Genomic DNA, 16,723 nt, shown 5'->3' with positions numbered 1-16,723 from the left:
CTCAGTCCATACACTCACTATTTAACCATGAAATGAGCCGCCATAAACCCTCTGGAAAATGTAACTGATCACAGAAGAGGTAATAGGTATGCAACAGCAAAAGACTGCAGATAACGGAAATCAGAAAATTAAACAGAAAATGCTGGAAAAATCAGAGAAACTGAGTCAACGTTTAATCTTTCCTCAGAACTGGGACAAACAGTAGGATGTATCTTCTGATGTCAACATGCAATGAATGTTCAGTAATTTCCTGCTGTTGTGGGTTTGGATCCTTTGAAAGTCCTGGTCCACTCACATGTGCTGTAATTTCCTGGGAGGTTGTTAATATTTGGTGGTTAACAGCAGAGTCCAATCACTAATCTCCTCAACAGCTCCCCCTGCTCATCCCCCCCCCCCCCCCCCCCCACTTCCCGGGCCGGGCAACCCACATGCTGTGAAGGTGTGCAGCTATAAATAAGGCATTAAAAGGACTGAAGTAGGGATTAGAAATGAAAAGCCGAGTCTATCTGTTGGACAATGGTTCAAGAAGTTTACTTGGGCAAAAATGTGTTCTCGGGGACAACAACATCCTGTGGCATAGAATATACTATACCCTCTAACACAAGGCAGTTCTGCAAACCTGCCTCTGTAGCTCCTCAGCAAGGCATTGCAAAATTGTAAGATGCTAACCCAATCTAACCTGAAGGATGACTTGAAATAGCTTGTCAACTGAATCCTGGAAATTGAGTGCAGTGATCACTACCTGCACCTCTCAGTAACCTGTTTGCTGAAGGATGTTGACGAAAATGAATGATTTGTCCTGCGCGAGTGCTCAATGTGCCTCCTGCTTGTTCAGCTCTTTTATGGCATGAATGTTAGAAACACACATTGGATTTTTTGATTTGTTGGATTCACTCCAGCGACTATAAACGTCTCTGCAGTGATATTTGTTCCCCCTTTAATTGGAATAATGGGATCTTGCGATTTGGTAGCTTTCTACTCGGGATTTAAGGTAAACATTATTTTAAGTATTTTTTTTTAAGATTGTTGGATACCTTAGATATATATGTTGTTCCCCTGTTCAAGAAAGGGAATAGGGAAATCCCTGGGAATTGCAGACCCATAAGTCTTACGTCTCTGGTGAGCAAAATATTGGAAAGGATTCTGAGAGACAGGATTTATGATTATTTAGAAAAACATAGTTTGATTAAAGATAGTCAGCATGGCTTTGTGAGGGGCATGTCATGCCTCACAAGCTTCATTGAATTCTTTGAGGATGTGACGAGACACATTGATGAAGGTCGGGCAGTGGATGTGCTGTATATGGATTTCAGTAAGGGATTTGATAAGGTTCCCAATGGTAGGCTCATTCAGAAAGTTAGTGGGCAGGGGATACAGGGAAATTTGGCTGTCTGGATACAGAATTGGCTGGCCAAAAGAAGACAGCGAGTGGTAGTGGATGGACAGTATTCCGCCTGTAGATCGGTGACCAGTGGTGTCCCGCAAGGATCTGTTCTGGGACATCTGCTCTTTGTGGTTTTTATAAATGACTTGGATGAGGCAGTGGAAGGGTGGGTTAGTATGTTTGCTGAGGACACAAAGGTTGGGGAAGTTGTAGGTAGTGTTGAGGGTTGTTGCAGGTTACAACAGGACATTGGCAGGATACAGAGCTGGGTTGAGAAGTGGTAGATTGAGTTCAATCTTGATAAATGTGAAGTGATTCATTTTGGAAGGTTGAATTTGAATGCAGAATACAGGGTTAAAGGCAGGATTCTTGGAAGTGTGGAGGAACAGAGGGATCTTGGGGTCCACGTACATAGATCCCTCAAAGTTGCCACCCAGGTTGATAGGGTTGTTAAGAAGGCGTATAGTGTGTTGGCTTTCATTAACAGGGGGATTGAGTTTAAGTGTCGCGAGGTTTTGCTGCAGCTTTATAAATCTCTAGTTAGTCCACACTTGGAATATTGTGTCCAGTTCTGGTCGCCTCATTTTAGGAAGGATGTGGATGCTTTGGAAAGGTACAGAGGAGATTTACCAGGATGCTGCCTGGACTGGAGGGCATGTCTTATGAAGAAAGGTTGTGGGAGCTAGGGCTTTTCTCACTGGAGCGAAGAAGGCAGAGAGGTGACTTGATAGATGTGTATAAGGTGATGAGAGGCATGGATAGAGTGGATAGCCAGAGACTTTTCCCCAGGGTGGAAATGGCTGTCATGAGGGGACATAATTTTAAGGTGATTGGAGAAAGGTATAGGGGAGATGTCAGAGATAGGTTCTTTACACAGTGAGTGGTGGGTGTGTGGAATGCACTGCCAGCAGAGGTGGCGGAGTCAGAGTCATTAGGGACATTTAAGCGACTCTTGGACAGACACATGCACAACAGTAAATTGAAGAGGTGTAGGTTAGGTTGATCTTAGATTAGAATAAATGGTTGGCACAACATCGTGGGCTGAAGGGCCTGTACGGTGCTGCACTGTTCTATGTTCTATATCTCTACAACATTAATAAGACTTGGATTCTCTAATAGAAACAAGATTATTATCTACTTTTCCTAGAACTGTCAATGCTGTGAATACCATCATAAGTGAATTGCATGTCTGATTCTTTAATAAATTTTAATATAATTTAAACAGTATACTGTCTCATGTAACCGTTTGGGTCCAAACTCAAAAACCCATCTCCACACATTCTACAGAAGAAAGGTATATTTTTGAGGAGAGATGCCTGGACACTTATAATATTCAGGTTGTTATAATCTGAAGTGAATATCCCTCTGTCCAGATGGTAATCGTGGCTCTTCGTACACTTTCACATCTTCAAACGTACTCCATTGACTGTAAAACACTTGAAATGTGCTGAGGTCATGAAAGGTCCAAAATAAATTCACATTTTTTTCTTCCTTATTTATAGCCCACATTGTGCCTGACGAGGGAGAGATTGGTGGTGACACTTTCGGCCTGGAATTGAAGCGAAAGTTTAACAAGATGGAACACCAGGAGTGGAGCCTCACTGGATAGGAATCTGACTCCAAGTGTGGAATCGAGAAACTAGCTCATCCAGCAGGGAACAGCAGCTGGGAATTCAGGTCCAGATATGATGATTTTCCTTCCACTACAATGAACGAACAGTAACTGGCATAAGAACCTTTCCATTTTCCAACCTGCTCTCCCTGTGTGTAACGCTCCAGCCCAGGAACTCCGCATTGTTGGATCCGCTCATATAACATTATGGGTCTAACCCTTTCTCTTCTACTCCCATCCAATGAACTCCATTCCAGGGGTGTAGCCTGAATAAATTGTCCATTCATTTGTGCCATTTCCAGCTTCAATATTATCTTAATACTTTGGCTCTCTTCCTCTGAATTGATTCTGCAGGACCATTCCTCAGTATCCACCAATGTCTTGATAAGAAAATTCCATTGCTGAAAAATGATGAATGGAAATGAGGTGCAGAGGGATTTATTTAACTTGTTCAATCTTATCCAAGGCAGCAGTGGTAAAAAGGTACCCCCAGGTTGACATTTTCTGCTGGATATTGGGTTTGTGGAGAAAAGAGTTAAAGGCATTTGGCAACAGGGTGGGTCAACATGATTCTGAGGAAGCGCAATGATCCCTGGCACAAACAGGGTCGAGCCGAATGGACTGCTCCCATCTTGTGACTTCTCTCTTTTCATTTTGACTTATGAGGAGATGGCGGTGAAGTGGCAATGTCACTAACTAGCCATCCAGAGGCCCAGGGGAATGCTTGAGGAACAAATCTCACCACGGCATCTGGTGGAATGTGAATTTGATTAATAAATCTGGATTGTAAAGTCATTCTCTGTACTCCTTTTTAAAGTTTTTCCAATTAAGGAGCAATTTGGCATGGTCAATCTACCTACCCTGCCCATCTTTGGGTTGTGGGGGTGAGACCCATGCAGACACGCGTCTCAGTAATATTGACCATTAAAACTATCAACTATTGTTGTTAAGAACCCATCTTCTCCACTATTGTTCTTTTCGGGAAGAAAATCTGCCAATGACTGAGATGAGGGTAGCGAAGCCATGGTAGCTAAATTTGCAGGCAACACAAAGAAAAGTAGGAAAATATATTGCGAAGAAGGCATAAAGATATAGATAGGTTGAGTGAGTCGGCAAAAATTTGGCAGATTGAATATAATGCGGGGAAAATATGAAGTTGTTCACTTTGGCAGGAAGAATAATAAAGCAGAATATTAATGAAATGGGGAACGGCTGCTGAATGTCGAGTGCAGAGGGACCTAGGTGTTCTAGCGCACGAGTCACAAAAAGCTAGTACGCAGGTACAGCAAGTAATCAAAAAGGCTACTAGAATGTTAGTTTTACTAGGGGAATTGAACGTAAGGATGTTGTGTTTCAGTAACACACGGCATTGGTGAGACAGTGTGCAATTTTTGTCGCCTTATTTAAGGAAGGATAGAAATGCATTGGAGGTGGTTCAGAGGAAGTTTACTAGATTGATACCAGGAATTAGTGGGTTGCCTTATGAGCATAGTTTGGAAAGGCTGGGCTTCTTTCCACTGGAGTTTAGAAGAGTGAGGGGTGAATTGATTGAAGTTCATAAGATCCTGAACAGTATCGACAAGGTGTGCGTGGAGAGGATGCTTCAAAGAACAAAGAAAGGTACAGCACAGGAACAGGCCCTTCGACCCTCCAAGCCTGCGCAGACCATGCTGCCCGTCGAAACTAAAATTGTCTACACTTCCTGGGTCAGTATCCTTCTATTCCCATCCTATTTATGTATTTATCAAGATGCCCCTTAAACTTCACTATCGTCCCTGCTTCCACCACCTCTGCTGGCAGCGAGTTCCAGGCACCCACTACCCTCTGAAATTGCCTCGTACATCTCCTCTAAACCTTGCCCCTCACACTGTAGACCTATGCCCCCTAGTAATTGACCCCTCTACCCTGGGAAAAAGCCTCCGACTATCCACTCTGCCTATGCCCCTCATAATTTTGTAGACCTCTATCAGGTTGCCGCTCAACCTTCATCGTTCCAGTGAGAAGAAACCAAGTTTATTCAACCGCTCCTCATAGCTAATGCCCTCCAGACCAGGCAACATCCTGGTAAATCTCTTCTGATCCCTCTGTAAAGCCTCCACATCCTTCTGGTAGTGTGGCGACCAGAATTGAGGCCTGACTAAGGTCCATACAGCTGCAACATGACTTGCCAATTTTTATACACAATGCCCCGTCCAATGAAGGCAACCATGCCGTATGTCTTCTTGACTACCTTCACCACCTGTGCTGCCCCTTTCAGTGACCTGTTGACCTGCACACCAAGATCTCTCTGACTGTCAATACTCTTGAGGGTTCTACCATTCACTGCATATTCCCTACCTATATTAGACCTTACCAAATGCATTACCTCACATATGTCTGGATTAAACTCATTCTGCCATCTCTCTGCCCAAGTCTCCAAAGATCTAAATCCTGCTGCATCCTCTGACAGTCCTCATCGTTATCTGCAATTCCACCAACCTTTGTGTCGTCTGCAAATTTACTAATCAGACCAGTTACAATTTCCTCCAAATCATTTATATATACTACGAACAGCAAAGTTCCGAGCACTGATCCCTGCGGAACAGTTCAGAACAAGGGGGCACTGTTTTTAAAATTATGGTTACCCTTAGAGGACAGTAAGTTGGCAGATAGTCAAACATTGGTGGGGTGGTAAATAGTGAGGAGGATAGCCTTAGATTACAGGAGGATATTGATGGGCTGGTCAGATGGGCTGATAAGTGGCAAATGGAATTCAATTCAGGTAACTGTGAGGTGATGCAGGACAAACAAGGCAAGGGAGTACATGGTAAACGACGGGACCCTGGGAAGCACCGAGTATCAACCGCTCCTCATAGCTAATGCCCTCCATACCAGGCAACATCTTGGTAAATCTCTTCTGCACCCTCTATAAAGCCTCCACATCCTTTTGGTAGTGTGGCGACCAGAATTGAACACTATACTCCAAGTGTGGCCTAACTAAGGTTCTATACAGCTGCAACATGACTTGCCAATTCTTATACTCAATGCCCCGGCCAATGAAGGCAAGCATGCCATATGCCTTCTTGACTACCTTCTTCACCTGTTTTGCCCCTTTCAGTGATTTGTGGACCTGTACACCTAGATCTCTCTGACTTTGAATACTCTTGAGGGTTCTATCATTCACTACCATTCTACCATTTGCCTTTATTAGCTAAGGCATATAAAAGTATTGTGTGCAGTTATGGAATGCACATTATAGGAGGAATGTGATAGCACTAGAAAGGGTGCAGAGGCGATTTACCAGGATGTTGTCTGGGCTGGAGAGTGTTAGTTATGAAGAGAGATTGGATAGACTTGGATTGTTTTCCTTGGAGCGGAGGAGGCTGAGGGGGGACAGGATTTAGATGTATAAAATTATGAGGGGCAAAGATAGAGTAGACAGGAGGAAACCTTTCCCTTTGGTGGAGGGGGTCAATGACCAGGGGGCATAGATTTAAGGCACAGGCCAGAAGGTTTAGAGGGGATTTAATGAAAACCTTTTCACCCAGAGGGTGGTGGGGGTCTGGAACTCACGGTCTGAAAGGATGGTGGAGGCAGAGACCCTCATAACATTTAAGAAGTATTTAGATGTGCACTGGCAATGCCACAGGCTATGGGCCAAGTGCTGGGAAATGAGATTAGAAAAGTTAGGTGGTTGTTCTTGCAGTGCAGACACAATAGGCCTCTCTGACAGAGATGAGGGCAATTTTCTGCCAAATGGTAGAGCAACTTTGGAAATCTCTGCCTGACAAGGTGGTGGAAGCAGGATAACTGAATATTTTTAAGGCGGAGGTGGAGAGCTCCTTGTTGGGCAAAGGAATCAAAGGTTATCAGGGGAAGCTCGGAATTTGGAACTCAATGCAAACAGATCATCCATGAGCTTAGCGAATGGTAGAGAAGGCTCAAAGGCCGAATGGCCTACTGCCTTTCCTATTTCACATGTTTGTTTATTTGCATCCTTACCTGGTCTGGCCTATATATGACTCAAAACTCTCGACAATATGGTTGACTCTTAACTGCCCTCTGAACGAGCAGAGTGGTTAGCACTGTTATCACAGTGTATAGCACAGCTTCCCAGCTCCAGGGTCCCAGGTTCGATTCCCGGGGGCATGAAGGAGTCTGCACGTTCTCCCTGTGTCTGCGTGGGTTCATGCCAAATTGCCCTTAGTGTCCAGAAATGTTGGGTGGGGTTACTGGGTTACGGGGATAAGGTGGATGTGTGGGCTCTTTCTAAGGGCCGGTGCAGACTCGGTGGGCCAAATGACGTCCTTCTGCACTGTAAACTCTATGTAAATCTATGTAAATGGACCAACAAGCCACTCAGTTCAAGGGCAATAAGGGTGGGCAACAACTGCTGATCTTGTCAGTGATGCCTGCTAACCACGACATAATAAAGAAAACAAATAAAACAAGACAGAGATCAGCGCAGAGAGACTGAAGCTCCATGTACTCCATGGTGCATGTACCATGTAAGGGCAGCATGGTAGCACAGTGGTTAGCACAGTTGCTTCACAGCTCCAGAGTCCCAGGTTCGATTCCTGGCCTGGGTCACTGTCTGTGCGGAGTCTGCATGTTCTCCCCGTGTCTGCGTGGGTTTCCTCCGGGTGCTCCGGTTTCCTCCCACAGTCCAAAGACGTGCAGGTTAGGTGGATTGGCCTTAATAAATTGCCCTTATTGCCCAAAAAAAAGGTTAGCTGGGGTTACCGGGTTACGGCGATAAGGTGGGCTTAAGTCGGGTGCTCTTTCTAAGAGCTGTTGCAGACTCGATGGGCCGAATGGCCTCCTTCTGCACTGTAAATTCTATGAAATACCCACTAAAGGTTGGAGGGCTAATATCACACCACCAAGCTCCTCCTGATGTACTCAGCATTACGCATTGCTATTAAATAGTGGGCTGGATGTTGGAGAGGGATGTCCCAGATCTGGCCGTGAGTTTTAATGTCGTTTCTCATCTCTGTCAGAAGATCACTTTCATAGGATCATAGAATCCATATAGTTCAGAAGGAGGCCATTTGACCCATCAAATCAGCACCGACTGTCCGAAAGAGCACTCTACCTTGGATCATTCCCCCACCCTATCCCGTAACCGAACTTACACATCTGTGGACAAAAAGGGACAACTTAGCAAGGCCAATCCACCTAACCTGCCCATCTTTGGACTGTGATAGGAAACCGGAGCACCGGGAGGTAAACCACGCAGACACGGGAAGAACATACAGACTCCACACAGACAGTCACCCAAGGCCGGAATTGAACACAGGTCCCTGGCGCTGTGAGGCAGCAGTGCTAACCACTGTGGCATCGTGCCGCCCATTGTCGTGGTGGGGTGGAACATATTTTTATTGCGTTTCACAAGACATTGCCGTTGTGATGGATAGGCTGAATGGAACAGAGTGTCCTGGATTCTGTCCATCATTGTCTGTATGTAAGAGGGGGAACATTTTTTCCCAGTGTGCTCAGGCCTCTGCCTAGCTCTGGAAATGGGAATTCCATGTAATGAATGGCAGGTTAAGTGTCATGATCCTCTTACCTGTGTTGTAGTATTTGGTGCAGTATCCCAGGTCTTTCTCATCATTCAGGATGAATTGTGGAAGTGTTAAACCCTCCGCAACTTGGACGGACTCTTTTTCCAGCCACTCAAATACCAGATCATTCATCGTGTATCCAACTAGAGAGAGAGGTCATTAAAATATTACACACAATTATCCTGTAGAAAATGACCCTGTGAATGGCAGAGATGCTTAATGGGAGGTGTTGTATGTTTTATATCTCGGAGCTATGCAGAGATGACACCAGATTATAAATGTGCCAGAACTTTATAAGCACAGCTTTAAAATGTTGTTAGCGGTGCTATGTCTTTTCGTCCGACGACATTTCGTCCAACGACACTTCGTCCACGTCTTTTCGTCCAACGTCTTTTTGTCCGCCCGTCTTTTGGTCCAACGTCATTTTGTCCGGTGATTTTTTTCGTCAAAGATTTTTTGTGACTTTTTACGTGTTTTTGCTGGATGATTTTTTTTGTCAAAGACTTTTTGTAACTTGACTTTTAGTAACTTGCTTAGTAGCACCACTCCACTTTAACTTTTGTACATGGAAATCTTCTCTAATGCACATAATATACAATAAAGGATCTTTATTACCGGCCTCTTTCCTTTAACGAGCCTCGTTAAAGGATAGTTATTATCGTTCTCTCCCCTTTAACGAGCCTCGTTAAAGGATAGATATTATCTGTCTCTTTCCTAATCCCGAATTCGCCCATCCCGAAATGGCAAAGTTCATTGTGTCAACGAAGAGTAAGCGGAAGGTGGCTGATGGAAATAACTATATCTATGATTTTCATTCGAGCAGTGCAAACCTAGGAAAAGAATACTGGAGATGTGAGAAAAGAAGGCTATGTTCAGTGCGGATTCACACGGTCACGGAAAACAATGAGCCTAAAATTATTTATTTCTCTAATGAGCACCTTCATCCAGCTGATGTCGATTCGTTAAATGCTAGAAAAGCAGTTGCAGAAATAAAGCATGAAGCAGTGGAAAACATAGCAGCAAGTTCGCGTAGCATACTAGCGGCCAAGTTTACGCAGCTATCAGAAAATACCTGCTCTCAACTCCCAAGGCTGCCCGTCGTCTCAAGGACTATTCAAAGGTGCCGACAAAAAAATTCTGGATTTCCCGCTAATCCAGCGGCTAGACACGGTTTTGAAATACCTGACAAATATTGCAAGCTTGACAATGGCCAGCAGTTTCTGAGGTTCGATTCGGGCGTCGAGGATCAACAGCGCTTACTAGTATTCGCATCAGAAAGTGCTCTTCAGGATTTAGCATCATATCGTCATTGGGCATGTGATGGAACATTCAAGATTGTGCCACAACAGTGGTTTCAACTGTTCTGCATTCATGTACAAGTTAAAGGTAGCAGTCTACCACGGGTCTTTGCATTACTGCCGAATAAAAGGAAGCAGACATACGAATTATTCTTTGACCAATTGAAAATTATGCAACCTGATGCAGATCCGATTGATATCATGGCAGATTTCGAAGCTGCAGTTCACAAGGCAATTAATTCATCATTCCTTAATGCATCTGTCGTGGCATGTTTGTTTCATTTGAGCCAATCTGTGTTTCGAAAAATTACCGATTTAGGCCTCAAAGAAAAATACAACACAGACTCTGAATTCTGTCTTAAAATTCGATGTTTTTCAGCATTAGCTTTCCTCCCCGTTGAAGATGTCGAAGAGGCTTATGAAGATTTGATAGACGATGAAGAAATACCTGCTGAATTCATCGTTTACTTCGACTTGACTTACATAGGCATTGTGAGAGGACGTGGTGCCAGACGAAGGAGAGAAACACCTACGTTCCCGACAGCTGTATGGAATGTTAATCAGCGTGTTCTACAAGATCTACCGAGAACAAATAACAGTAAGAAGTCTTACAACACCAGGTTAAAGTCCAACAGGTTTGTTTCAAACACGAGCTTTCGGAGCACGGCTCCTTCTTCAGGTGAATTCACCTGAAGAAGGAGCCGTGCTCCGAAAGCTCGTGTTTGAAACAAACCTGTTGGACTTTAACCTGGTGTTGTAAGACTTCTTACTGTGCTCACCCCAGTCCAACGCCGGCATCTCCACATCATGGAGAACAAATAATGCTGCTGAGGGGTTTCATTCTGCGATAAAGCGTTCGGCGGGTGGAGCTCATTTGAATATCTGGAGGTTAATCAAAATTCTGAAGGAAGAGGAAGGGTTAATAATAGGCAAAAAGGCTCAAATTCTTCGGGGGGATCAGGCGACTTCATGTACGCGATATAAGAAAATAACTGAACGCCTCAAAAGATTGGTCGTTGAATATGATCCCACAGCGAAAATTGATTTCTTGAGGAATGTTGCTCACAATTTACATCAATTTTAAGTAATTTCGGGAATTCATCAGTAGTAAACTTTTAGATCTTTTTAACTGCATTTTTAGATTTTTTAACTTTTTAACTGCATTTTTAAGCTTGCATTTTACTTGAATTTCATCAATTACTTGCATTTTAGCAATTAAATTCACTTGCTGTATTGTGCCTGCTTTCTATCAATTAAATGCTTTTATACGGAGTTGATTTGCAATTGGTTAATTGGACGAAGTGACGTTGGACCAAAAGACGGGCGGACAAAAAGACGTTGGACGAAAAGACGTGGACGAAGTGTCGTTGGACGAAATGACGTCGGACGAAAAGACGCGACACGGTTGTTAGCATCCTTCCAGCTCAGCTTCTGGTAGATTCTGTGATGTCCATTTACAATGCTTAGGTTGGCATCCAAGCTTAACTAATCAAGCACAGTGAGTATAGATCAGTTCTCAGACTCACACATTAAAACACAGAACAAATGAACTATTGAACACTACAGGAGGGCTTGAATGGTCAGCACAATGAGAACTGAGATTCATGCAAATGTATATAGGTTTACAGGAACCCCGAGTACTCACAGCTTTCTAGTTGCATAGCACATGTTTGAACATCCATGGGGAAATTCTTCAGGTCCATGGGACATGAAAGGATTAACGTTAACCTGTGGGCAACAGAAAAGATGGTGTAATATGATATGGTTTGGATTGTTTATAATTTAACATCAATCAGACAGTTGTTGAGAATTCAACAAACAAGAGACTGAGCCACACTAGTGTCACGGGTCAAGGGTCAGGTGGCAAAACGTCAAGTTGCATTGGGTTTCTGTAAAGAATCTTGTAAAGGTGCAGGAACATGTTTGAAAAAAAATAACTTGTGTTCATTGCAAAAGACCCCTGCTCTTACCAGAAATAGTGCAACAAGGACTTATAAGTCCACTGAGAGGCAGATGGGACCTTGGTTTAAAGTCCCAACCAAAAGATAGCAGCTCCGACAGTGCAGCACTCCCTCATTACTGACCTTCTGACAGCACAGGGCTCCCTCAGTACTGAACCTCTGACAATGCAGCGCTCCCCCAGTAATGACTGTCCGACAGTGCAGCGCTCCTCCAGTACTAACTGTCTGACAATGCAGAGCTCCCCCAGTACTGATTGTCTGACAGTGCAGCACGCCCTCAGTGCTGACCATCTGACAATGCAGCGCTCACCCAGTACTGACTGTCTGACAGTGCAGCGCTCCCCCAGTACTTACACTCTGACAGTGCAGCACTCCCTCAGTACTGACCCTCTGACAGTGCAGCACTCCCTCAGTACTGACCGTCTGGCAATGCAGCACTTCCTCAGTACTGACACTCTGACAGTGCAGCACTCCCTCAGTACTGACCCTCTGACAGTGCAGCGCTCCCTCAGTACTGACCCTCTGACAGTGCAGCGCTCCCCCAGTGCTGACCGTCTGGCAATGCAGCACTCCCTCAGTACTGACTGTCTGACAGTGCAGCGCTCCCCCAGTGCTGACCGTCTGGCAATGCAGCACTCCCTCAGTACTGACCCTGTGACAGTGCAGCACTCCCTCAGTGCTGACCGTCTGGCAATGCAGCACTCCCTCAGTACTGACTGTCTGACAATGCAGCACTCCCTCAGTACTGACACTCTGACAGTGCAGCACTCCCTCAGTATTGACCCTCTGACAGTGCAGCGCTCCCCCAGTGCTGACCGTCTGGCAATGCAGCACTCCCTCAGTACTGACCCTGTGACAGTGCAGCACTCCCTCAGTACTGACCCTTTGGCAGTGCAGCACTCCCTCAGTACTGACCCTCTGACAGTGCAGCACTCCCTCAGCACTGACACTCTGACAGTGCAGCACTCCCTCAGTACTGACTGTCTGACAGTGCAGCACTCCCTCAGTACTGACCCTCTGACAGTGCAGCGCTCCCCCACTGCTGACCGTCTGGCAATGCAGCACTCCCTCAGTACTGGGGCCTCACGGTAGCATGGTGGTTAGCATCAATGCTTCACAGCTCCAGGGTCCCAGGTTCGATTCCCGGCTGGGTCACTGTCTGTGTGGAGTCTGCACGTCCTCCCCGTGTGTGCGTGGGTTTCCTCCGGGTGCTCCGGTTTCCTCCCACAGTCCAAAGATGTGCGAGTTAGGTGGATTGGCCATGCTAAATTGCCCGTAGTGTAAGGTTAATGGGGGGATTGTTGGGTTACGGGTATACGGGTTACGTGGGTTTGAGTAGGGTGATCATTGCTCGGCACAACATCGAGGGCCGAAGGGCCTGTTCTGTGCTGTACTGTTCTATGTTCTATGTTCTATGACTGTCTGACAGTGCAGCGCTCCCCCAGTGCTGGCCGTCTGACAATGCAGCGCTCCCCCAGTACTTACACTCTGAGAGTTTAGCACTCCCTCAGTACTGACACTCTGACAGTGCAGCACTCCCTCAGTACTGACCCTCTGACAGTGCAGCGCTCCCCCAGTGCTGACCGTCTGGCAATGCAGCACTCCCTCAGTACTGACACTCTGACAGTGCAGCACTCCCTCAGTACTGACACTCTGACACTGCAGCACTCCCTCAGTACTGACACTCTGACAGTGCAGCACTCCCTCAGTATTGACCCTCTGACAGTGCAGCGCTCCCCAGTGCTGACCGTCTGGCAATGCAGCACTCCCTCAGTACTGACCCTGTGACAGTGCAGCACTCCCTCAGCACTGACCCTTTGACAATGCAGCACTCCCTCAGTACTGACCGTCTGGCAATGCAGCACTCCCTCAGTACTGACACTCTGACAGTGCAGCACTCCCTCAGTACTGACACTCTGACAGTGCAGCGCTCCCCCACTGCTGACCGTCTGGCAATGCAGCACTCCCTCAGTACTGACTGTCTGTCAGTGCAGCGCTCCCCCAGTGCTGACCGTCTGACAATGCAGCGCTCCCCCAGTACTTACACTCTGAGAGTTCAGCACTCCCTCAGTACTGACACTCTGACAGTGCAGCACTCCCTCAGTACTGACCCTCTGACAGTGCAGCGCTCCCCCAGTACTGACTGTCTGACAGTGCAGCGCTCCCCCAGTACTGACTGTCTGACAGTGCAGCACTCCCTCAGTACTGACGCGCTGACAGTTTGGCACTCTGCCAGTACTAATGTCGGAGCATCAATGAGGTTTATTGGTTTATTATCTGTAGTGGGACTGGATCCTGCGTGACCTGCTGACTCAAATGAGAGTGTTACAGAGTGAGGCACAGGGGACACAAAGCTGTTTTATGTCGACATTTCAAACGGTTGATCACATATTAAATACCAACTGTCTCCTGATGAGCGGCTTACATCTGAAGATGTTAATTGGCATTTGTGAAAGGGAGAGGAGCAGATTGTGCACAGTGACACTTAACAGGCAATTAAAAGTAACCACCTTGCATCGATAAACCACTGCCAAAAATCAATAAATGGAATATTTTGCAGATTGATGTCAGAGAGGCAGCACTCAATGTTATTTATGGGTGGAAGCTTCTAGTTACCTGAAGTTTAAGCTAAACATTAATACCTCTGAGCTGTGCACACTGTTAGGTATTAATCTTCCACTGCAAGGAAAACATTAAATAATGTAGCTGTAATAATTAAAAAGATAATGTATGTCCTAATCCATAGCCTTACGGAACTAATGTTCTAACAACTCCATTTGCAGGAAGATTAGTTTTGAAAAACTGGGACTTGCATTTATATTTTTATGCTTCCCAAGAATTTTGTAATATGTTTCACACATTATGATGTTTCACACTCCAGAGAATGAAAATTACATCAGGAATTACAAACACCCCTAAATCATGAATGGCCAGTGTCCAAACAGATGGTTGACAATGAAGGCACCTGGAGGACTCCATTGCCTTATAGTGCAATTAACAAGAAGGGATTTCTATTCACCATCTTGGAGCTAGGGAATTAGTTTAATATCACATTTGGAGGACAGGATCTTTGGTTGCAGCACTCATGTAATCACACATTCCCAGGATAGTTACAGCACAGGGTTAGATACAGAGCAAAGATCTCGCTCCACTGTCCCCATCAAACACTCGCAGGGACAGGTACATAAGAACATAAGAACATAAGAACTAGGAGCAGGAGTAGGCCATCTGGCCCCTCGAGCCTGCTCCGCCATTCAATTAGATCATGGCTGATCTTTTGTGGACTCAGCTCCACTTTCCGGCCCGAACACCATAACCCTTAATCCCTTTATTCTTCAAAAAACTATCTATCTTTACCTTAAAAACATGTAACGAAGGAGCCTCAACTGCTTCACTGGGCAAGGAATTCCATAGATTCACAACCCTTTGGGTGAAGAAGTTCCTCCTAAACTCAGTCCTAAATCTACTTCCCCTTATTTTGAGGCTATGTCCCCTAGTTCTGCTGTCACCCGCCAGTGGAAACAACCTGCCCGCATCTATCCTATCTATTCCCATCATAATTTTAAATGTTTCTATAAGATCCCCCCTCATCCTTCTAAATTCCAACAAGTACAGTCCCAGTCTACTCAACCTCTCCTCATAATCCAACCCCTTCAGATCTGGGATTAACCTAGTGAATCTCCTCTGCACACCCTCCAGCGCCAGTACGTCCTTTTTCAAGTAAGGAGACCAAAACTGAACACAATACTCCAGGTGTGGCCGCACTAACACCTTATACAATTGCAACATAACCTCCCTAGTCTTAAACTCCATCCCTCCAGCAATGAAGGACAAAATTCCATTTGCCTTCTTAATCACCTGTTGCACTTGTAAACCAACCTTCTGTGACTCATGCACTAGCACACCCAAGTCTCTCTGAACAGCGGCATGCTTTAATATTTTATCGTTTAAATAATAATCCCGTTTGCTGTTATTCCTACCAAAATGGATAACCTCACATTTGTCAACATTGTATTCCATCTGCCAGACCCTAGCTCATTCACTTAACCTATCCAAATCCCTCTGCAGACTTCCAGTATCCTCTGCACTTTTCGCTTTACCACTCATCTTAGTGTCATCTGCAAACTTGGACACTTTGCCCTTGGTCCCCAACTCCAAATCATCTATGTAAATTGTGAACAATTGTGGGCCCAACACGGATCCCTGAGGGACACCACTAGCTACTGATTGCCAACCAGAGAAACACCCATTTATCCCAACTCTTTTCTTTCTATTAATTAACCAATCCTCTATCCATGCTACTACTTTACCCTTAATGCCATGCATCTTTTTCTTATGCAGCAACCTTTTGTGTGGCACCTTGTCAAAGGCTTTCTGGAAATCCAGATATACCACATCCATCGGCTCCCCGTTATCTACTGCACTGGTAATGTCCTCAAAAAATTCCACTAAATTAGTTAGACATGACCTGACCTTTACAAATCCATGCTGCGTCTGCCCAATGGGACAATTTCTATCCAGATGCCTCGCAATTTCTTCCTTGATGATAGATTCCAGCATCTTCCCTACTACCGAAGTTAAGCTCACTGGCCTATAATTTCCTGCTTTCTGCCTACCTCCTTTTTTAAACAGTGGCGTCACGTTTGCTAATTTCCAATCCACCGGGACCACCCCAGAGTCTAGTGAATTTCGGTAAATTATCACTAGTGCATCTGCAATTTCCCTAGCCATCTCTTTTAGCACTCTGGGATGCATTCCATCAGGGCCAGGAGACTTGTCTACCTTTAGCCCCATTAGCTTGCCCATCACTCCCTCCTTAGTGATAACAATCCTCTCAAGGTCCTCACCTGTCATAGCCTCATTTCTATCAGTCGCTGGCATGTTATTTGTGTCTTCCACTGTGAAGACCGACCCAAAAAACCTGT

General features: G+C 45.3%; 1 protein-coding gene across 2 annotated transcripts in view; it reads right to left on the bottom strand.

Annotated features, from left to right (window-relative positions):
* The window catches only part of LOC119952362 (glycine receptor subunit alpha-4-like), a 101,909-nt gene that overhangs the window by 17,451 nt on the left and 67,735 nt on the right, over positions 1-16,723 (bottom strand). For both annotated transcript variants that reach the window (XM_038776056.1, XM_038776057.1), the window contains exons 5-6: positions 11,483-11,565; positions 8,545-8,682 (exon numbers count right to left, since the gene is read on the bottom strand). In XM_038776056.1, the coding sequence (XP_038631984.1) occupies positions 8,545-8,682; positions 11,483-11,565 (221 nt within the window). The remainder of the gene's footprint in view (positions 1-8,544; positions 8,683-11,482; positions 11,566-16,723) is intronic.

Source organism: Scyliorhinus canicula, chromosome 17 (assembly GCF_902713615.1).
Source record: "Scyliorhinus canicula chromosome 17, sScyCan1.1, whole genome shotgun sequence".
NCBI classification, from domain to species: Eukaryota; Metazoa; Chordata; class Chondrichthyes; order Carcharhiniformes; family Scyliorhinidae; genus Scyliorhinus; species Scyliorhinus canicula.
Note: the sequence above shows the minus strand (reverse complement) of the source record. Positions and strands in the feature narration are given on the sequence as shown.